The sequence below is a fragment of the Acanthaster planci genome, linkage group LG06, assembly GCF_054643075.1.
Source record: "Acanthaster planci isolate LZ-2023a linkage group LG06, COTS_SCS, whole genome shotgun sequence".
Taxonomy (NCBI): Eukaryota; Metazoa; Echinodermata; class Asteroidea; order Valvatida; family Acanthasteridae; genus Acanthaster; species Acanthaster planci.
Window position 1 is genome coordinate 20,945,607 of NC_141782.1, and position 23,362 is coordinate 20,968,968.

Genomic DNA, 23,362 nt, shown 5'->3' on the forward strand with positions numbered 1-23,362 from the left:
ATTTATTACAAGCAAAACCGAAACCAAATCCAACCAAAACAACCCCCTCACCCCCAAAAAGACAAAAAAAAAACAAAAAACTAACAAACAAAAACCACCAAATGTGAATGAACAACAATCACCCCTCCATTCATTATTAAGTACATTAATACAGCACTGAACAGAATTCAGGCACAGGACAAGAAAATGTCACAAAAACACTGCTAAAGGCACGCAGACAAAACTGGGCCAAACAAGGAAATAATGCCACAGTCCACACAAAAGCCAAGTATATTTTGCCATTTATTTACATCAATTTATACAAATCCACATTTAAGAGAGGTACTCTTAACCACAGCACAAATTTCAATAAAAAAGAGACAACATCACTGACTGCAATACAGTTATTTATCACAGTACTTGATATGCACGTCCAGCACATATAAGCAGAACATAGTGATTTTAAGAGAGATTCAAGTACACCATGCATGATAACATGTCCAACATGTATCCTTGTTCTACAGTCAGACAAGAAGTGTTTGTACAAATATAAAATAGGTTAAATAGTGGAACAAGTGAGTCTGAGTCACTGAGTTTGGACCGAGACAAAAAAGTGCTAGTTGTGGGTAGCAATGTTATTGCCAATTCACGATCATCTAAAATGCTTGTAACGTACATACCTGAATATTAAGTAATAATATCATATAACCATCCTTTGGATTGAAATGCCCTTTGGTAAATACATATTGACCCATCATAACTCTGTACACTAACATTTCTGCATAAAATTTGGCTTGCAGTACTCAGTACTACAAAATACTAAGCAGAAGTCTGAGCCTGAAGGACCTACATGTAGCGCTACAAATTACTACTTCTGCCTAGGGCACCCTCTATTGTTACTTGTAGAGAGAGTAATAAAGTTGTGCATTCATAGTGCCAGAGCACTGTATGGTACATTGTCTTTTCTATTGTATTTTATGGCTTCACAGGACAATAAAGTCATGTCCTCTTACAAGCGACAGCACTGAATTCTACATTTTAAAACTAAGTAGTACTTTGTAGTATTTTGGGCTGTTCAGGTTAGCTAAAGCAGGTATCTGCTCCGACAGCTTTTCACAGATGGTTTGAATAAGGTACCCTGATGCAATTTCTGTTGTTTTTCATTCAGCAGTCTGTGTAAGGCAATTAAAAATGCCTCCAAAAAGTTACAAATTAAGTAGTTGACCTCCAACTGCTTGAACCATGTGCCCTGCAACAGTACACAGACAAATGACATGTCACTTGATTGGTTTTGAATGAAAGAACGGCTGGGTCAGGAGGGTTTTAAAGGTGACACCACTTTGCTGAATGATACCCAGAGTGAATAAAACACCCCTACATAAGACAATTTTGAATAATTACAGCAAATGCAAATGGTGTATATTGGGAGGACAAAGTCCTTCTTTTGTCTTTGTCTTGACTGGTTTTAAAATGATTCGGACAATTGTTTTTTTCACACTAGAATATGAGAGGGCTGCTTTTATGACGCTCACAATAGCAAGTTACACGAAGGACATCTTCCAATTTGCTGGGGCAAGACCCCCTCCAACCTTCCCAAAGTGGACAGGTGTTGAAAAATTTCAGTTTAGGAGCCCCATGCCTCATAACGTCATAAAGACAGTGGATTTTCAGTGCCTTTCTTGGTAGGATGGGCCCACTCCAGGCCGTCCTGGATTCCCAAAAATGTCGGAGGTTGGGCAGCGTGACACTCCAGAGGAAGAAGCCCGAGCAGGCTGCAATGTCAAGCTCCTCGAGGGTGCCTGATGACATGGTGTACTGAGGGTACGACTCGCTGTCCCTGAAGGGTACAGCGACTTCCAGCTTGAATCGCCTTAGCTTGGGCAGCTCTTGGAGAAGCTTGTTCAACAGCCTTTGGGGCAGGCCATGAAAGACCCAGTACTTGGATAGCTCTAGGGTTGTAATGCACTTGAACTGGCACAGGAGGGTGACGGAGTAGGGTGACCAGTCAAAGGGCATGGTGAAGCCCTGAACTCCACGACTGGTGTCCTTGAGGACCATGAGAAGCTTGTGGAAGGATGTCACCCGAGACTCCTTGGCATCCACCGCAGCACCACTGAGGAACCAAGGAACATGAGGGGTGTACGTCCAGTTGAACTGGATGGTGTGGAGTTCCTGGGCGTGTGTCATCTGCAGTAAGTACACCACCAGCTTGAGCCATATCTCATCCCCCTCGTGCAGGTCAAATTCAAACTTGAGCTCGCGAAGAAGGGCTCGTCGAGAGACAAGGTGGAACACAAAGTTCTTGACCCTCTCCTTCAGAACCTGACACTCCAAGGTAGGTGATGGAATAGGGAAGGGTTTGTTCTTCTGGCGGTAGAGCAAGTCAACAAAGTTGGCCTTGGTCCACAGGCATGGAGTTCGTATCAGGTTTGTCCAGGATGTGCACACCAGAGCAGCCGTGCATTTTTCCTTGTCCGTTAAAAAGCTGAGGATTTTCAGCCTGCATTCCTCTGGGAGGTCCCCAAAGGGAAAGACGTCATCTCGCTTCTGATCTTTCTGGGTTTTCTTTCGCTTCATTGTCTGTGACGATTTGTTCCTGAGACCTCTCCGCTGTCTCCCCGAGGTTTTCCGATTAGTTTCTGCCATTGAACATGTTGAATGGCTGGCCCTGCAAAGAAGAATAAGTGATAATGTTCAATGCCAGAATCTTTGGTCTTGCGCAGCATTTGGGATTTCTCTGAATTTGGAATGCGAGTTGGAGCACAGAGCTACATCAAGTATGTGGGGGATGGATAGTTTGGATGTAAAATAACAGTTATGACAGCTTTAGGTGATATCCACCATCGTATTTGATGAAACACTGCAAAAGGCTGTCTTAGAGGTCATTTCAAAAACATGTAGGTTAAAGATTAAAAGATCCATGGTAACCGAGCTGAAAAGTTTTTAAACTCGCAGTTGGCTTGCTTTCAAAAATAAATGCATCTTTCATATCAGTTCAAGTCTAGTTCTGGGTTCAGTTCCCGGATTATGATGATACATGATAAAGACAAGTACCTAGTATTACCTGTGAAAACAATGACAAGTTTAGCTGGAACTGATCCGGGTCGGAGAGGTACATTGAGATTTCTATCTAGATTGGTTACCCATGGAGGCATAAAAGTGTTATCAACTAACACTAAGAACGTCTGGGACTAAGACACGAATTATGTAAAACCAAACCGGTACCTGAAATACAGACTGACACCCTGACTTGTTTAGCAGTTTAATGTATGTTGACTAGTTACCCAAGACCAGCTGGACTGTGTGGCCAGTCTGTCTAAGTAAATATGCCAAGTATGTGACCCAGACTATTTTCGTCCTACTCCGGTACTTTGGCTCGGCATTGTACAACTACCTGACAAGCGCCTTTTCTAAGCAAAGCACGTGCCATAAAAGAGCCAGATGTCTTCGAGGGCGATGAGAAAGCTCCATGGAGACCGCAGTTTGGATGAATTGCGGAGCCGTCATCAACTTGATGATGAAGATGTGGGTGATGGTGATGATGACGAAGATGCGAGGATGAATGGAGTAGCTGCCGTTCCCATCAACCTGTTTGATTTGGTCCGTACTAGTTTAGCTGTTTTAAAAAACAATAATTTATCGATAAGAGTTATTCTTGAACTAAAACTTAAGAGGGCACAATTGCAGAATACCCCGCCACTCACCTTTCCCACATCGTAGCCACGGATACGGAGTCATGCTTCCATCCACAAGGCCCACATCGCGTAGCTGCTCCCTGGGACCCACATTGGACTTGGGAAAATTCTTCTGCCTTCCCCATTCACTTTGCGTTGCAGGATGCAAGGCACACTTCATATCCCCATATCTGCTTAGCCGCTCAGTCCCCAGAACCCACATTGGACTTGGGAAAATTCTTCCGCCTTCCCAATACTTCGTTCTCAAGAATGACTTCAATGCTGTACACAACGCGTACCTTGACACAGCAAGGATAACCCGAAGTCAAACAACATCCACTTGACTACCTAGCCATGGATTTTTAGGGGATGTTTCCGCGTGGCAGGGTATTCTGCAATCATTCCTAGAAGAGGTGCCCTTTTAACTCTAGAAGTGGACAATAATCAATTACATTTACTCACTTCATTTTCCTGACCTAGTAAGTTAGAGTAAAACTTAATGTTTGGATGTCGTATTGAAGTTGTAATGTTAGTCCATGGAGGTCAAACCAGATGGTTAGTTGAAATTGAAACGGGGGCTGGTTACAGTGCATAGGTTTGGGGAAAATAGTGGTGTTTTCAAAAAAGGTTTTGTTGATTGTGTACAAAGTCAAAATATACCTGTATGCAAATATTTATGGTTTATTGGGTCATGAGAAACTCTTATGTTATATCCCAAAGGCCAAATTGCGCATGATTCACAAATTAAGAATGATAGAGGAATATCTAAGTTACTCAAAAATTATACATAAAATCAAATTTTAAAGGAATATTGCATTTAAGAACTGAAATATTATATCTGTATATAGTGAGAAAGGTAGCATCAAAACACCATGAATGACTTAACCACTGAAGTTGTATGTTGTGTGAAAAGTACCTTTGTGAAACCGCCTTCTTTTAATACTTGTCTTGAGACGTTTTTCTCCTAACTTTTGAATTGAAACCAGTGCATTCATCTCAGGTAACATTGCCATCTGTGAAACAGTTGCAGGAAGATGATCATGAGGATGGGAGTGACAGAAATGAGAGAGGCGCCCCATCTTCTCCAGGAGACCAGAAGCCACTGAGACATGAAACAGCCCCAGGGGCCAAGAGAAAGAAGAAGAGAAAAAAAAAGAACAAGCAAAGCGACGTCGAGACCAAAACACAGGACGCGCCTGAAAATGTACATAGAAGTGTAGAGCTTGTATTTCCATCTGAGATTAAACACAACTGTTCTGTCCAAAGTTCAAGTGTGGCATCTGTCCATTCCCGGGAAGATTCTGGTTGTTAATTTTCATTTAATTCAGTGCAGTAATTTATATTCATTTAAATTAAAATCAAATTGTCTCTTGAAAATGCTTGCCTCATTGCCGGGAACACATTGAAAAATTTGGAAAACTGCCATTGTAAATCACGGAGGACTGTTGATGGTCTTAACATTTTTCCTAACGTGGCCTCTTTAGTTTACAGAGTTGGTTCTTCCTCATATTTGTGACTTTTGTCCCTATTTTGTGCCTTGACAATTCCATCCCCATTTTTCTTGAGATGTAAAAACAAACCTTATTGCTAACCAAACCTTTTGCCATTTCTAAGACCTTGACTTTGTCTCAAGTTCTAGAGCTCTGAACTGTAATTTGTTTGCTTTTAGGGTCTAAAGTGAATGAAATTACTCCAAATGGTGACTCTACATTAAGTTGGGTCATTCTATAAATTAGGGGTCTGTTTTTTGTCATGTCCCTGTCACATCTGACTATGATTTTTAAGTTCAGAACAAATTCTTTAATTTCCAAGAGTGATGAATTAATGCAAATTACCTGCCAAACAACTAGAAATAGTTTGAAAGCAATGCCGGTGATATGACCATGTCAAATTACACAGTTTAAGTGTAACAGGACTCAAAAATGTCACACTTTTGGACCTCAAATTTACAGAGTGACCAAGTTATTCCCTTTTAGAAAATTGACAAATTTTAATATCAATATTTGGAAAGTCAGGACCCTAAACTCATCTAGCCAGCATTTGACTCAAGATGAAGTCAAGGTTTACCAATGCTATTTGGAAGATTTGCTAGCGTTGACATTTGACCCTTGCCATAACAGGAAGATGAAATTGATGCTAGTGTCAGGGAGGTAAACGCCATGCTCGGGACTTTGCCCAATGGAGGGGCGGGGCAGATCACCGTCAGTGCCTCTGCTGTAACCATGGAAACCAAGGCAGTGCTGGCCGTGGAACACAAGAACCTCAATGCGGATAACGAGATGAGGAGGATCTTTGGTTCAAACGTCGTCCGGCAAGCAGAGCAAAGGTGAGAGGGAAATCTCGGTGGCCTTGTTGAGCAGCCGCTATGTGTCCTGCATGTCGAGCTTCAAGGTGCAAAAGTTGGAAGGCAAATAAACATCAGTGTTGCAGATGAGGCTGTTCCAAACCACAACACCCCAAGAGACCAACACAAGACTTCCCGTCAGAATTTAAGTCACAAGCTTTTCAAATGAACTGCAATTAATGCAGTCCTTTGTCGCTATTCAGCCTGTCACTTATATTTACAAATTGGTCATTTGGGAGACATTTTGTGGTAAAATTTTCAGTATTAAGGAGACATTGGCTTTTAGGGAGACATTTCAGTGTCTCCCTATTTTCAAACTACCAGAAGGAGGCCGAATTTTACTGTCCAAATTTTGAGAGATGATAGATTAGGGTCTAAAATGAAAACGTACAAAGTTTGGTTCAGATCAGATTAGGGAATATTGAATTATGGGACAGTAAAGTTGGAAAAATTTTGTGCACGTTCTTATGGGAATGTCTCCCTAATGACGCATTAGTAGTAATTATTTCTACTGGTCTATCACGACTTCAATACTGAAAAAAAATGGCCCTGAAGCACTTTGTGGAAAATGCCTCATAATATGAAAATTGTGGGATGCCTAAAATTCAGGGGTGGGTGATAAAGTTTGAAAAGGTTGAAACTGTAAATAATGGAATTAAATGTCAAACAAGTCTTTGTTAGTTTGGAAGAATGGAGACTTTAAAAAATTGACTCGGTTAAAAGTGGGAACAAAAAGAAGCTGTGGAGATTTGGGGGGGGGCAGCTTGACGGGGATTTGCAATTTGTAGAATGTCACCTGTCTATATCTTACAAAACAGGAGAAGAGGAAGGCGTAAGACGTATCAGCGATCAACTTGGCTCGTGAGCCCCAAAGCGGAATGGCCCAACATTGGAAAGACGGGTTAGTTACCTTTTGCCAGTTTTGTCTTGCAGTTTCCATTGACCTGGTAAATGAGCGTTCTGAGCCATTCTTTCTGTTCCCTCTTCTCTGAAACAGGATTATCCATGAAACAACTTGAAATAAAAGGCGGGTAAGCTAACCAACCTGTTTACTTCGAGCTAATTAATCCTAACCCTCCCAAAATCCTTCAAAATCTTCTTGGCATGAGTGAAGGGTTTTGAAGGATGTAGGCTGGAGCCAATTTCTGCATTGAAGCAGTTGGGGATTTTGTGGGATTCGGGTGGCATCATCACTGTTGTAGTCAAGACCGTCACAAGGCCAGGCACAAGTAACGGTGCAAACAACAAAGGGATTTTTTTTTGTCGTTCACTTGAATAACTGTGGTTTGAAGTCAGATTGGAGGTCCTATGTTGTCTTGTGATGGTCCTAAGAGGTCTTGAATTCAGCTCAGTTCATCATGACAAAAAGGCCATGGGACTTAGGGTTTAAAATATTTCTAAACTCCTGAATGCCATATTGAACATATTGACCATAAAACAATGGTTATATTCAAGGCTGAGATAAATTATCACTTATATTTCCATTGACAGGTATCAGTCCTTTACTCTGGAACACTCAAAGGACTACCAGCAAGTCCAGTTCCAATTTCTAGATGCAGTGGAATCACTCAACCCTCAGAACCTAACGGTAATTACCCTTTATTGTTGTCAGATGATTTATTTTGTGTTGGTTGAATGAATTTGTTTAGCCCACAGCTGTCATAAAAAACACTTCATAGTGCATCACATGGTGAGAAATCCTCTGAACTCACACCATCGGTCATACAATTTTTGAAAGTTAATTCAATCTTCAGTGGTGATGTAAGCAAGGATTGTTCGTCAGTGGGAAGGCACCAGAGCCTGACAATCCCTTGAGAGATGAAGAGTAGAGAAATACACATCCTGAGCTTGTCAAGATTTGACGACTGGATAAAGATTGTGTGTGAACGTTAACAATTCTATGTTTCCCAAGTTATCGTTTCTTTTGCTCTTCTTTGGATTTCCAGTCCTTTAATACCACGGTCCTCGTTACAAAATGAGAGATTGGCTCTTCTCTGCTACCGCGGTATACCTAGAGTTGACTACATTCAAATGTGTTTTATATATATCCTTTGAGTATCTAATGTATTGCTTCTTGGTTGTTGGCATGGCGATGTAGATCTTGCTTCAGATGCATCCTTACCACATAGACACCCTCCTGCAACTCAGCGAAGTCTGCAAAATGAGCGAGGACAGACAGATGGCAGCTGAGCTTGTCGGTGAGTCACATATCATGATCATGTCTCCTGCTTAGGGACACTACAGGACCTATAGACAAGGCCCCTGACTTCTTTGCCGCGTTTGCGCTTGCCACTCCCAGTACGTATGATTTTGAGATGTTACATGCGCATTGCTCTCAGATCACTTCGCAGTAGTGGTCAGTGCTTGTTTTCTGGCTCTTGCAAAATGGCTGTCCCGTATTTATATTTGTAGTTAACTTGCTGTGCTTGTTTCTTTTAGACTATAATGTAGCGTTCCACTTTTCTTTAGTGTTTTATCTGACTTAAGAACAGATAGCACTACAAGACTTTTTTCCGTTTGTGTGCCAAGTTTGTTGAAAACATATGCAAAGACGTTTTCAAATTTTCCTTTACTGTCAAATACGGCAAACTATCCAGAGGTCATTTCAAAAGTCAAAGGTTAACAAAAATCACACTAGGTAAATGTCTGAAAATAATCATGTGATGGAAGAATATACTCCCAGTTTGATCAAGAGTACTCACTTGCACACTCATGAGTCACACTTGTGTCATTCGTACACTCAGGCGTATAGACGCTTTGCGTGGTAGCCATCTTGCAGGGCAGTTCTTTTGTTCTACAGGGAAGCCTCCTTCGTGCATGCCCGTGGAACAAAAGCACTGGCCTGCAAGATGGCAGCCATGCAAACCCTCTAGACTCACGTCGACATGAAGTGGCAGTGGTTGTTAGCCGCCAGCCAGTGGCTTCCATAGGCATACATGTTATTGCCAGCCGCAGCCACAACATTGGGACGCAGCCTTTGTATGTACATGTACTTGTTTTGATCACTTGTTTTGACTAGAGAGGGCGCTGTACAGCATCGAGTGTAGCTTCCACACCATGTTCAGTTTGACACAGGGCACCTGTCGGCTGGACTACCGGAGGGTGGAGAACAGGGCATTTTTCTTGGCCCTGTTCAGGCATGCAGTGTTTGTGGGTCAGAGAGGGGCAAATCGTACCGCCCTGGAACTTTGTAAGCTAATCTTAAGGTTAGTTTTAGAACCAATAATGTGTTTTCTTTACCCTTCCAGTCTAGGCAAATTTAATTATTTCAAAATCTTTCATTGAAAAAAGCACTTTGCAAACATCTGAAAAGTGTTAAAGTTTCTCTCATATTTTTGGCCTCTGTAGGCTTGTCTGAATGAATATCAACACACAATCAACTGACAGGTATTAGAAACTAGTGATAAGGAAAAGACATGCTTGATATTTTATTAAGTTTTTTTGGTTTGGTCAGGGATGAATCCAGGTTTGACTGAAGAGAGGGGTTTAGCCATCAAGAGGGAGGTGAAATCGGCATCTGTTATTGTGTGCTTTTCATTTTCCTGTTTTGGCGGCTAAGGAGTAGGAGCGAGGTTGAAACTTTCAACCTCGTTCTCACCAGCCTCCCCCCCTCCCTCCCTCCCCTCCCAAGCTGCGAGTGCAGGTTTACTTCAGCCGAAATACCCACCCACGAATGGCAAACCCTAACATTGCAACAATTGATCCGTGCGCTGGAGTCACCTCTGTCTGTGATGTCCTCATTTCAGTCTGGACCCAGACACCGATCCCTTGGGCATCTTGCTGACAATCGACCACTACGCGCTGAGGTCGGAGCAGTACCAGTTTCTGATCAGAATGTACGACGAATGGGAGGTAGGTGCTGTCAGCGGGGAGATCGGTGCTGCGCCATGTTTAACACAGTAATCTTAAGCGTCACAGTCCTGCAGAGATGTGCAGAGGACCTTGCTGATGCCTAAAGTGATAATCGTCGCCGGTGTGATCTGTACTTTACTTGGTGAACGAGATGCAGCTTACAATGAGCTGTCTGTTCCTTGATGTTATCAGGCTAGCATTTCCTCCATCTTCCTTTTTTTTCTCCTTCGTCAGTGCCATAAAATACTTTTTACTAAATAACGTACTCCTTTTTGAGTACAGTAATTAGTTAAAAGAAGTAATATTTTTAAAATTTAATTTCCTTCTCAACATGAATGTGCCTTCTTATTGTTTTTTTGGTATAAACCTAAATGGCGCGGTATCATTTTTTGTGCAAGTTGAGTCAGATATGTGATCTTCAAGGCATTACAAAATTAACCATACTCATCAGGGTAATGACAAAAGATGCCTTTGGTCATGGGTAAACAGATTGTATGAAACCATGCTATGAAACCATTGTCCGATAAAGTTGGTACCCTGACCACCAGTATTTGATACTGTGACCAGAGTGGATATTTCATACTATCGTCATGGGACTTTTGCTTAATGTCAGTCCTCTATCATCACTGATTATCAATGCGGGCGATTCACAATAGTGCGCCACCAAGAGTGTGCAACGCATTGGCCAATCATAACGCGCGACATTTGTCGACCCGTTGCAAACTCTTGGTGGCGCACTATTGTGAATCAGCCATATTCTCCCTTTCTCCCATGTGCTTTTCCTGCACCAGGCACACAAGAATCTGTCCCAGCTACCCAACTTTGCTTTCAGCCTGGCCCTGGCTTACTTCCACAGCAGCCAAGATGGCGACACCACCAAGGCTGACGCCATGCTGCAGACCGCTCTACTCATGTACCCCTCGGTAAAAAAAACCTAGCATCGTCTTGTCATATGTTTCAGCTGTGGTCCATATAGATAAATGGACCCGCAGGGATAAAAGTGTAAACATATTTCTGTCAGATTGGAGCATGCCAGTGCTACTTTTGTCGTGAGCCATCGATCAGGTGCTTTTGTCTCATGAATGCATGCACTAAGTTGACGTGCTGATTTTTTGTGGGGCTTGAGTTAGATGAGTAGGAAGCATACCTACCAACTTTTGATTTAATCAGAATTGTCCTAACTTTAAGTTTTCATACCGCAAAAAATTGGAATGTTCCAATCTGCGTAAAAGAAAAAAGTTTTTTAAAAAATCAAACAGTTCCTGCAAAAGAAGGCGCTATTGCAGAAAAAAGAGGGCGCTGTTTGCAGGAAAAGAGGGCGCTGTCTGCTACCTCAAAATGGCAGTTGTAACACATGCATGTGTGTACAGTGTATTGTAAATAGCTTCTCTCGCTGGCTGCTTGTTGTGCTATGGGCTCAGAAAGTGGTTGTTGCGATTTCTGACTTTTCAATTTTGTCAGGTATGAGAAATCAGGGTACATGTATGCTTATGATGCGCACTGTTATTGCTCTCGTGGGTAGTCAGTGCACAGTTTCCAGACTGCCAAAGTACAGCATTATTATATGTTGCGTGTATATTAAGATTGTATATTGTATTTATGGGATGTTATCATAGCCTGATAATTATTACAGGTTTTTCTGTTTTATGACCTGGGCCCAATGCAAGATTTAATCATCAGTGATGTAAAAGTGAAATAGAAATGCCATATGAGGACAGGTATCGTTCTTTCGTCAAGCTAATTATTGGATGACAGTTTGATCTCTTGGAATCCATTCTCAGACGTTGATGCCTCTCCTGGACAAGTGTAGCATTCAACCGGATGCTACGGCCAAGAAACATTCGTTTTTCTCTGCTCTGAGCCACTGCAAGTAAGTCTCTTCAATGCCAGCATATCGTGAGTGGTGTGTTTGTTGGTTTGCTTGTCTGTGTGTCCTTGTCTTGTGTCCTCTCTCGCTTGTAGCTGGTCTTCCTCTGTGTCGAGGGTGAGCCCCCTGCAGGTCCTTACTAGTCCACTTGAAGTCAATCACAGGTCATCCCATCCCAAGCCAAGTCATAATGAATGGGAGCAAAGCCTTCTCTTTTCGCTGTTCATCTTACCAGACATGTGATTTGACTTGTGATCGACTTCCAATAAATTTTCTCAGTGGCCAAACTTGTAATGGAGTTGTCATGGTTTCCACCGCAGCCCTAAATCAGATTCCATGCTAATCGTCAGCCGAACTTGGCAGTCAGATTTCCACTTTTATTCCATTTTGAATAACTTCTTGCTACTTTTTTTAACCGTTGACCTGCATTCTGTGCTCCTATATTTTGGGGTAACTTGGCCTTCTTTGTTGTTTTAACCACTTGCTGTTGGGGGACCCGTTTTCGAGCACATAGGCTTTATACACGAAGCCGGGGAGCCCAAACTGAGACAAAGAGCTGGGCCTTGTAACAAAAGACCGTGCTTGGCACAAAAGACTGAGCTGGGCATTACCAACATTTTTTCACTCTCAATAGTGGAGATAATCCAGCCTTGTTTTGAAACAGTATACCGCGGTTTGAGGCATTTAGAGTGAGCGGATTACCACCGGGGACAAAAGCTCTCCACCACTGCAGCGATGAGCCACACAGCACCGCTGCACACTAATCTGGCCCCTATTGAAAAGAGGTCAGCAGCGCACTGTGCCAGGTTCATGAACAAAAGAAAGTTATATAACACCGCACAATCTGGGCTCTTTTTACAAGGCTGCAGGCCTGGCTGAAATATCGGGCGTCAGTAGATTTTGTCTGTCAGGCTACAGTGGCCATCAGACAGTAATTCATGTCGGTGTAAACGTACATTAATTGAAATGATGAATTTTTGAAAACTGAAAATCTTGAAATTCGCCCGTAGGTGTGCACCGCATGTTTCAAACCACCCGGCAGCATGTGGTTAACCCCTGAGGTGTTTTGAGGTAAATACAAAAAGTAAAAAGGACTAGGCGTTGTTACATTTTGCTTGCTTTTTGCTGAAGTACTCTGGGCAGATTTAATCAGCCATGAGCAAAGTTCAGATGGACTTGTTTGAACGGCCTTCATCTGTAACTGTCTCCAGTCCTCAAGTTAGCTCGCATGCCTGGTGGTCTTCGTCTCTCCTGGCCTCTGACCTTCAAGCCCAGTCAACTAAATACTGTCTCATCTAAATAATCAACATTCCGTCTCTTTCTGTCCACAGCCAGCCAGCAGCCCTCAACCAGCTGATAGCTCTCTACATCGGCCGGAACTACGCCATGTGGAAGGTGCCAGAGGTCATGAAATGGCTAGAGGTCAACGTCAGATTGGTGTTAGAGCGTGTGGACAAGCAGGATCCAGTAGTCAAGGAATACCAGACAAAGTCAGTGCTGAGATGAGATAATCCGTTGTTTGGATGATTACGTTAGATCAGTTTGTCTGCATGACTGGAGAAAATTTATCAACTGCACAGCACCTCATTGCAGTCTGTTGCATAAAGATACCAACCTTAAGATCGCATCAGATGTCAACTTTTTTCATAATTGGGCATCCTTGACGTTCAGTGACCACTCAAGCAGTTGTAGTCATGAAGTGTTTTAGACATCTGCACTTGTAAGTGGGACATGATAGGTTCGAGTCTCACCAAGCATGCTGTGAAGGTTTGTTTTGCAGGCTCTCAGACAGGTTTTAATGCAATGAGTCAGCAAATGGCAGGTCCCAATATTAACCCTGCGCGCCAGTTACTCTTGTTTTTTTATCAAATCATTTGCACTGTCCTTTTTGGACAATGGTGTCGCAACAGTGTGGTGGGTTTTTTGGAAAACAAAAATTGTTCTAAGTGATTTTAAATTCCTACATGGATGTCCTCTGCACCCTCAAACCATTAAATCTGCAAAGAAACCTCTGGAAAACGTAGTAAGCTTGTACCCAACTGCTGTTATATCCTTCAGTGACAAGCCACGCTTAGATTATACCCTACTCTGCTGCCAAGACATGTCTAGAATTACCCAAGCACGTGCCTTCTGGATAGCCACAAAGCTTCAAAGAGGCTCGGACAGCTTTAGAAGGTTGTTTATGGGTCACAGACAAGGCCTGGGCAAGCCAGGCAGCTGTTGATGTATACAATCTTTGATGTGCCATCTGGAAAATGTTTGTACACATTCCCTTGGGAATTGGCCCGACTCCGGCTGGAGTATATTTTTTTCTGGCTAAGGGGAAGCCCCTACGTTTACCGTGACTCAACCAGGCTGTTCAGCATGAACAGAGGTAGGCTATCACAGGAGGTTTTTATAGTTGATCGTAAAAATTTTTTAATCAAATAATTAGCAAAAAGGCCATCCAAAAAAGACGGAGGGCCCTTTGCATTTCCAGAAACGCCCACCACAGTCATCGTATCCCTGAATGTGACTGGTTCTGCTTAATTAGAGGGAAGCAACTGGTGACAAAAATATCTTGCCTTAGGGCATGCACACCTTAACGTCACAAATGGATCATTGGTCTGAAATATGTATCTGTGTGAGCAGTGGATGGATCATAATATCAGCGTGATTTAAATTGGTAATTATCTATTTCTCTTCAGGAGGCAGATGAGATATCGCGGTACTCCACGGAATGTCCTCCGTCACATCATCCTCTCGGAGATCAAAGATGCGGTCGTATCACTTCCCCCAGAGCTGGCCAACAGTCCCGTCTTGTCCTATGACCCAGTGCCTCCTAAGGATTCCATCATCTCCTATCACAGACCCCCAACGTATGCAAATTAAAATTCCCTTTAGAAGGCTTTTGTAAGTCTTCTGAAAAGTGCTGTTGGTGCCACTAAGTTCATCAGATAAATGTCATCATTTGAAATCTAGTTTGGTCTAAGATCCTAATCTTGTATTATTAAAAAAAATTTCTTAAGAGTGTTGGAGAGGAATTTACAAGCTGTACATAGTTATCAACCTGTAAATAGAGGATTTGCATGGCTGCCATCTTGCAGGCCAGTGCTTTTGTTCCACCTGGTATGCACAAGGGTGTATGTTGTACTATGACTATATTTAAATCTAAATCCTCCAATCAAACCCTGAACCATTGTTAGATCTCTCTGGCAAGTTAAGCATCCAGTAAGCTCACATTTGTCACATGTCAGTGGTTATTTACTTTATGTCATACAAGGCACAAATTATGAAATTCTCAAAAGAAGAGGAAACGCTGTCAATTGTCACATCTCTACTCTTTTGCTGCCTAAATGGTAACCTTTGTTTGATGGAATTAATGAGCCAGTTCAGGCCTTGCATTCTAACTACACATACCCAAAATCAGCAGTGTCTGAGGTTATTCAGGAATAGCAGTAGGCCCAGGCGAGGTCTGCCGTACCAGCGCAGCCATATATCGACTCACACGCACACTCTGTTTTCAAACGACCTTGGCTTTTTGAAATACTGAACTGGTTCATTGACAAAGGTTGTAAATCAAGTCTGTAAAATGGCAAGTTGTGGGCTAGTGTCTAGATGCACAGAAATTTTTAGAGATGTTTACATTTACTTGCTTTTCAGGCAACACAGAGCCAGCAGCCTGCGTGCAGACAACAACCCCTTTGCTGAGTTCTTCAGGTCATTGCGGCCGTCATATTTGCCTCCGGTGAGTTTTGCCCGCCTCTTTCTCCCCCATTCTCCACCTCCCCCTACATTCACACCCTCCTCTCTCCCCAACCCCAAAATGTGGGATGGACATATCCTTTGTATTCGCACATGATCTTCCATTGAACATGCTTCCGTTTGTCTTTCCAAGTACACCATCAAAGAGTTGGTTCAGACACTTTGCAAACCTTTCATACAATCTTTGGTGGAATGTGGACTGACTTTCAAATGGTCTCTCTGGTTCTGAACTGTCTGGTAAGCTTTTTGCCATCAGTTGAATACACTGTACCTCTCAGTGGAGCTGGAGACGGTTACAAGGCACGTATCGTAAACCAAGGTAACTTTGGCACGAGCCACACCCCTTGGTTGTCGTCGCCATATCTTCCTAGCACCTTATATGAATTATATAAGATTCTCTCAAATGATTCTATGAAAGTAATTTTTTTCGTGTGTAAAACCATGTTATAATCCTTTTTGATGTTTTTCATTAATTTCCAGCGACCTGCCAAAGTTGCCTCAAACCACGAGGTAACTTTGGTACCACTTAATTAAACTCTGACTCACAATTCAAAGAAGTGGATGGATGTTTGCTACTACTAGATTAAACTTAGGGCTTCATATGACAAATATATCCAATCAACAATGAAAAATAATTTCTGCTTTCGAAAAAGCAGAAACTGTCAGGATTTTAACCTGCTAAAGTTACCCCGGTTGGTGGTACTTGGGAACAGGCTAGAGAGCATGTTAAGAGTGGCACACTGCAATATTACTCTTTAAAACAGACTGAATGAATGCTTGAAATGCTTCAACTGAGAAAACTTAAAAGGCTCTGTCATGTTTATCACCATTTCTACAAAGTGATGAACCTTGCATGCTGATTTTAGACTTCCTTTGTCATAACAAATGCATTTCCACATTAGCATATGCTGTTCCCCATTCTATGAAAACTGTCATGTGTTTTGCATATTTGACCCACCATCCCCAAACCAGGCTGAAGTCGGTAACTTGGATGCTTGACAATTCCTGTATTTCGCCTTTTTTTCACACTTCAAATGATCCATGTCAAGTCTAAAGTCTGTCTGCAGTAAGGTTTATGTGGATAGCGATAGCTCTGAAACTTCCACGAAGACATGAACAGTGGAATTTTCATATTTTCAGGGAAATAAAGTTACCTTTTTTTTCAGCCTTGATTTTGACTTGACAGTAGGACAATTTGTTTAATGCGCAGGATTTTTTTATTTCAAGCAAACCATTGATTATAATGCTAAGAGAGTTTCAAAACCAGTTTGTAAAAGTGTTAGCTTTGTCAATGTTGTGTAGTTTGAAAAACAATGCACATTTTTGTCGCATATCTGGCAAATCAGCTAATCGACCATTCTGGTGATTTTCAGATTTTATCTCACAAGCTGACGAACAGGTTTGACAGCAGTATCCAAACAAAAATACAAATTAGGAAATGGTTTCAAAGACCAATTTTGTATCTTTCATATTCAGAGATGAAAAGACGGTTGAATTAAGTATCAAAAATGAGTACACAATAATTGCTTAACTGAAAACGTGTTTTTCTCGAAAATGCTGATATTTCATATTCCTTGGTTTGTCAGATATGCACCGTTTTATTGCTCGTATGTAGGTTAAAACTCGCTGTGTTGTGTTTTGAAGCATGCCCTGTTGTTACAAAAATCTCTAATTCAGCAGTACCGGCAATTCACAATGCAGTGCACCACCAAGAGGTTGTCACAGAGAGGCCTTTTTGCAGTGCATTATGGGATAAATAGTCAACAAAGTCTCATTTGCTAACAGCGCTGTGCACAGAAAACTCTAATTTTTTTCGACTGTTTGTTTATCTTGGTTAAAAATTCGAAATAGCTTATTGTAGTTGGGTGTTAGGCAGTCAAAATGAAGGTTTTGTGTGGTGCAGGGAATGCCTCAATCAATCAAATATCCCCAAATTACATACAAAGTGCACTTAATCATAAACTTGAAGTGGCCTGTCTGCGACAAACTCTTAGTGGCGTGCTGTCTTGCGAATCGCTGCTATTGGAGGGGATTGTCCTTCAGCTGGTCAAAAACACATGATTCACAGTACCTCCGCTAATAATCATTTGATATTGATATATCTCTGAAAATTAGCTAATATCTGTTTTTTTCAAAATGGCAGCATACCAGAAGCAATAACTGTCAGAAATGCATAAAAATAAACAATAGTTTAGTTTCATTGCTTTGAAAAATGTGATTGCCGAGCTTTGGTTACTGAGTGAAGAAGGTACTCAGTTACCGAAAGCTCGGCAATCACGTATTTCAGAGCACTGATTTGATATTATATTCTCGTCGATATTTTGATCACGGTGCTACGCAGCCCTTCCATATTTCTCCAGTTTAGTTTCATTGTTGTTTTTCAAACAAGCATGATTTTTGACAGTAATTTCTTCAGTTGATTTTGGATGTTTGCAAATCTTCCATACTGCCCTCAGAGCTTACTGTCTTCTGATGATTCACGTCTTTCAGCCTCCAGGAGCAATACCTCCCGAACCAGCTGATTTACCTGCTGCTGATGAACGTGCTGGTGCAGCAGGGGGCTTCCTAGCCCCTAACACGGACCTACGCCAGAGCTTAGGCTCTTTGATGGATGCAATGAGGGACCTCTTGAACAGCCTGAGACCACCGGACGCTCAGGGGGAGGAGTTTGAGGAGGAGGAGGCTGAAGAGTTTGATTAGCGGCAATCGCGGAGGGCACAGAGATTGGACAGGACATCTGTGGGGATGGTTTTTCAATGCAGTGTCAGATTTTGGAGACTTGACAGGAGCATGACCATGCAAGGAGTGAAGGATGTCTAATCAGAAGTGATTGATTAAGGTCTGATAGGAAGAAACTTATGTCTACAGAGAGTCCCAGATCACCGCATCGGACTGCAGTCCCAGTGCCTGCTATGCAAGAAGTGTAATGCTATATACAGCACTTTCCAATATACCAGTGATTGACAATTATTACCCCTTTCCTCAAGAAAGAGCAGCTTGTATCAACACAGGTATTGTCTCTGCCCTCACAGGTACCCAGTTATACGCCTTGGTGGGGAGAGGCAAGTAGGGTAGAGTGACTTGCCCCGGGTCACAGCATGTAACCATTGGGTGGATTCGAACCTCAGACCTCTGATCAGAAGTCACAGGCCCTGGGCCCTAGACCACACGCTCCTGCGTGGCTTCTGACAACAGGAGGGGACAGCGAGGGGAAATTGATGGAAAGGAGCTCTGAGTTTGTGATTCGGCACCGCCACCAAGATTAGCAGATTTGGCAGGAGGGGGATGATTCAGAGAGCAACCTTCCGATCTTGACGTCAGACTATAAACGAACACAGCAGGATGAGGTTCATGGATGTAATGCCCATGTTTTCTTTCTGTGACAATCTTAGAAATGATAAGAAGTAATGCCTAAAGTGCTTTCCATCACGTTAAAAGCTGAAGTGTTAAATCCAACACTTATGTTAGTTTGGTCAGTGACAGCACTTTGAAAGTAACAAATCCAGCATTTTAAATGCAAAATCCAGTATTTCATACATGTTGAATTTAACGTGTAGCGTTAATTCAACAATGTACGCTGTTATTTCCACATTTTTCAAACATTTTCCTTAAAATAGGTGAATCCTATTCATCTTCATATATTATGGATATTCAAATTCATATAAGTGTTGGATTCATTTTGTCACTTCTAAGCAGGACTGATAACTTCAAAGCACTTTACAAATAAATACCCTGTGCATCAGGTAAGACCAGTGGGCAGCCAGCATCCATGCAGGTGTCTTTGCCTTCAGAGGTATGCATTTACACCCCTGAGCGGAGAGAGGCAAGGCAAGTTGGGGTAAAGTGACTTGCCCAAGGTCGCCACTCGGTGTCAACTGCTAGATTCTTCTGACCAGTAATCAGGAGTCACTAATCCTAACCACCACAGTGCACTAGGCCACACGCTAAACCCTCGTGTATAATATGATATGAGGCCATGGAGAAGTTTCATGTAGTTTTAATAGTAAAGAGCCAAAGCTCACAGATATTTGTCCAAAGTTTGCGGAAAGTTTGTTCTTGGCTTGCAATTCGTTTTTTTTTTCATGAAGCACACATTTGTCCCATTTAAGGTGAAGGGGAAAGTAATTTAAATTGTAGTATTTATCATTGAGTGTTTGAATGAGTTTGAAATTTGAGAATTCCTTTTTGTTGTGGACTGATGGCCAGTCAGCATTTTGCTAGTTACTAATAGACAAACACTGCAAATGAACATGGGTCTGCAGCAGAGCCAAGTATGGAAAAAAGTGAAGCCTCAATTTGGTCACCAGTAGCTTTGTTGCTGCTTGTTCCCCACCTCGCCCCCCCTAACATAATTAAATATTCGCAGTGATCAAGTATTTCTGTGGACGGAAATCTCATCCTTTCCGCATATTAAACTGTGGAGAGTCGATCATGCTTTATGGTTGGACTAATTATCCGCTTAAATGGCAGTGTAATGCAGTGGGGGAAGTATTGAAGGCCAAGTCGGTAAAAGGGCTCTTTGTATAACCAGTCATGTGCGCAATGCTTGGAGATTATGAAACTCCGGGGGGAAAATTCGCCAAGTTTTTCTTGTGCAGTCATCTGTAGAGCAGTTGAGGGAGGCGAGACTTGCCTTAGATTGCTTTGAGTTGGGGGAATCTGGCTTTCTTGACCTGATTGATAAAAAGAAATCAAAACCGATACAAGATGAGTTTATAGATCTGCTGAGAGAGGATTTTGATTACGGCTATTTCTTTAACAAATTTGGCAGAGTACTGGACAAGTGTTTCATCAATCACAAGACAGATCCAAGACTCTGAAATAAATGTTAGTTTTGCAAAGCTATAGTGTTTTTGCAATACTGAGCTTTTGATTTACATAACTATTCAGGAATAATGACTTTTGGGAACACACGTTTGTGACACTAGGTTTTGTCTGAAAGCGAATCTCTATGGCAAACGAGCCCGACAAATGTCAGCCACGCCCACTCTTCTTTCAAAGACCCCTGGCTCTCACGCGGCTAATGAAGTTCGATCAGTGGGGTATGATCAGCCTTGATTATAACGATATCCATCTGTGCATTACTGATATTAAGTGCATGATCTTACCAAGTTAGACCCAGGCAGACTTAACCTATATATTTTTTCTTCTTCTTCCAAGCCAGACTCGTAATAATATTATTGTAACGCCGCAGATAAACATCGAGTTCAAATGCAAAGACTTGAAAGAGTCCGTGAGTAAATCTTTCTGTCGGCGCGGGATGGATCAGCGCGGCGGTGGCGGTACGTCGGGGGCCCGGCCGACTGTCCTCCCCCCCCCGCAAACCCCTTTGCCGGCTGGGGATCATCCTCTGTCGGCAACCCCTTTGAAATCAACGTCGTCTTGGGACCAGCATTCATCACGGGGCGTTTAAGATAAATTGCTGCGATGGCTCACGTTGTGTACCCTGTAATACACCCGTAAATATTTATAACGACACGGGTACATGTACTCTGCTTTCTTCGGCCGACGAGCTTCAAAGGACGAGCCGACTGCATGCGAAATGAGACGGCCAAGAGTTTTCAACTTGATCATTTATATTATGCACTATACTCCCCTCTAATCAACTGACATTACGCGTATGAATAATTACTCCGGGCTCTTAAGCTCCTTAAGCCTTGTTCTTTTGAATTCTGAACTTACGAACGATGAGTTGGGACTGTTTTCCCGGCAGGTGTTTTCAGTGGTATTTTTGTAAGGATTATGTGATCGCATGTTGCATATTACATCTTTAAAAAGAGATGCAAGAACCATTGTTCTTCATGAAGAACCTCTCTGACTCAGTGGCTCGATTATGTTGAAGGGGGGAGGGTTCTGAAAGATCTCTGTTTACAAAATCGAGACTTCACTCTTGAAGCTTGAAGATATTCTGTCCTGAGTCAGTGCTCAGTCCTCTGGTCTTCCACAGCGCATCCTGTATTTTGTTTAGGTTCTCCCCTGCCACCTGTTTTCATTTTGCCCTTGAAATTATCTCTCACTGAATTGGTCTCTTGCGAGGCGGTGTCTCGCGAGGCAGCAACCGTACAAGGTTTTCCGATTTGGACGAGGCCAAGTAGAGCGCGCCTGCCGATAAACCAGGCCAGCTTGATCGATGGTAACACGCCAGTCGATCCCACCGTAGCGGTTCAACCGTGGAGTGGGTCAACGAGGTTCAGACTCGACCAGAGCAGCTCCATCAGACGAGCAGAACGCGGTAAAGCCGCCACGCCGTCATTACAGCCCGTCCTCTGCTGCACATCGGCGGCGTCCTTTGATATTCATTCTGCCAAATTGTCTTAGGCGGCGCCTGTGATCTTACCGGCTCCTTAAATATTTATTGTCTCATCTTTTTTTATAGAGTAAATCATTGGCAGCGGCACGCGAGGGCGAAGCCTAGCCAGAGCTGGCCTGGCGAGGTTGGTGACGGCGGCAATTTTTAGCATCACACGGTTTGGAGGAAGGTGGATCAGTGTAATCCTCATCACAGACTTTCAGCGAGAGTCCTCGACGTCCCGCGCCGGGAGTGTGATTTACCCATCTCCTACAGATCTAATGACCTTCCTCTGGTCAGGCTTCGTGGAGCTTAACAACCCTAAATTATTCACATCAAATACATCATGATGTTCGTCAGTGCAGTGGCCGACCCACTTTCAGGAGCAATTTGCCTTCCAGTTCGGTTGAGAGAGCAATCCGCTTTGGAGTTATATAAACAACTCGAGTGCCTCCTATGTCTCTGGTGAATGCTGCGACAGAAAAATTCTACATTGTAAAAAAGGCTTATCATCAACTATTGAAAGTAACGCCAACTTTCAGACTTCGGAAGACTTTGGGCGGAACATTGTGTTCAAATGAACTCTGTCGGTGAAGGTTAAAAACATTCGAACTCTTTTATAACCTTTTAAAAGTAATATGCAGTCCATTACAAAAGATGCTCAAGAATTCCCTAAAAAAGGTCTGAAGAATTTCCCCTAGTTTTTTTTACCGATGTGAAAGGCAAAATTGTTACGTTTTGTCTTAATCACCAAGTGTAACACTTCCCTGGAATGAGGCCAGATAGGCCAACACCCTCCTCGAGCAGTTTCGCGTGCCTTTCGGATACTTAGGCTGCATCCGAATCTCTTGTCTAGAGCTAGGTCTAGGTCTTCGCTCCATTGGAAATGCATGGAGACGCAAAGACAATAGACCTAGCCGTATCTCTGGAAGCCCGTTTCGTGCCAAACGTAGTCAAATTATCGTGCACTTTTGAGCCTCCTGTTCTAGTTCACGTAAATGCATACCCGTATGCGAAGATCCGAAAGTAGCACAGTTCGAATGTAAACTTATGGATAGGTTTGCGGTAACATGCTTTTCTTTTTGAGTAAATGGGGTTCTGAAAAGAACTGGTGGCTCGAATGCATTCTCAAACGTCGAATGCATGAGGTTGACGGTTCAAAAGAAGACATATGAAACTACATTCTGACATTCTGTCCGTTCCTGCACCCGACGACTGGATGTCTACGTTCTGTTTTTTTTTATTATTTTCTTTATTTTGTTGTTGCTTTGTTTGTTTTCCTTTGTTCCAAAATAACTCCAGTTAAAATGCACTCGGATTTTAATAATACGTGTCTGATTTTCAAAAAAATCGCCTAGTGTTGAAACACGCACTTGAAGTTTTAAATGCACATTAAAATATTTAAAAATCTATTCTTTTTAAAGTATGCGTTTAATTGTTGTAGACGCTACATGTAATTCTGCTTCACAGAGAGATGTTTTTCAGATTCGACAGGTGAACGAGTGTTTGCCGAGTTGAATGTGCGGGCCTGAACTTCTAATTTTGGAGAAGACGCGCCCTCTGTTGGTGAAATTCGTATTCAGCGTCTATTTTGATTAGTTGCATTATTTTCA

The 23,362-nt window shown here is 42.4% G+C and overlaps 2 protein-coding genes across 4 annotated transcripts; one reads left to right on the forward strand and one right to left on the reverse strand.

Moving 5' to 3' along the window:
* Positions 1-264: 264 nt before the first annotated feature.
* LOC110986644 (uncharacterized) lies at positions 265-3,178 on the reverse strand. 2 transcript variants are annotated; one of them, XM_022248676.2, is made up of 2 exons: positions 3,044-3,178; positions 265-2,647 (listed from the first exon to the last, which is right to left on the reverse strand). In XM_022248676.2, exon 2 carries the CDS (start codon positions 2,623-2,625, stop codon positions 1,477-1,479), a length of 1,149 nt encoding a protein of 382 aa, XP_022104368.2. In that variant the 5' UTR covers positions 2,626-2,647; positions 3,044-3,178; the 3' UTR covers positions 265-1,476. The 2 variants fall into 2 exon arrangements, with proteins under 2 accessions (XP_022104368.2, XP_086993869.1); XM_087137743.1 differs by lacking the exon at positions 3,044-3,178 and adding an exon at positions 2,821-3,014.
* Positions 3,179-3,270: 92 nt separating this feature from the next.
* Positions 3,271-20,307, forward strand: tcf25 (transcription factor 25). 2 transcript variants are annotated; one of them, XR_002599169.2, is made up of 16 exons: positions 3,271-3,579; positions 4,678-4,857; positions 5,774-5,979; positions 6,816-6,898; positions 6,995-7,028; positions 7,489-7,585; positions 8,096-8,195; positions 9,017-9,203; positions 9,744-9,849; positions 10,641-10,772; positions 11,631-11,719; positions 13,048-13,206; positions 14,404-14,574; positions 15,359-15,443; positions 17,951-18,383; positions 18,493-20,307. XR_002599169.2 is itself a non-coding variant. In XM_022248639.2 (15 exons), the coding sequence occupies exons 1-15, from the start codon at positions 3,421-3,423 to the stop codon at positions 18,158-18,160; spliced, it is 1,998 nt and encodes a 665-aa protein (XP_022104331.2). In that variant the 5' UTR covers positions 3,271-3,420; the 3' UTR covers positions 18,161-20,307. The 2 variants fall into 2 exon arrangements, 1 of the variants encoding a protein (XP_022104331.2); XM_022248639.2 differs by having other exon boundaries at positions 17,951-20,307.
* Positions 20,308-23,362: the final 3,055 nt, after the last annotated feature.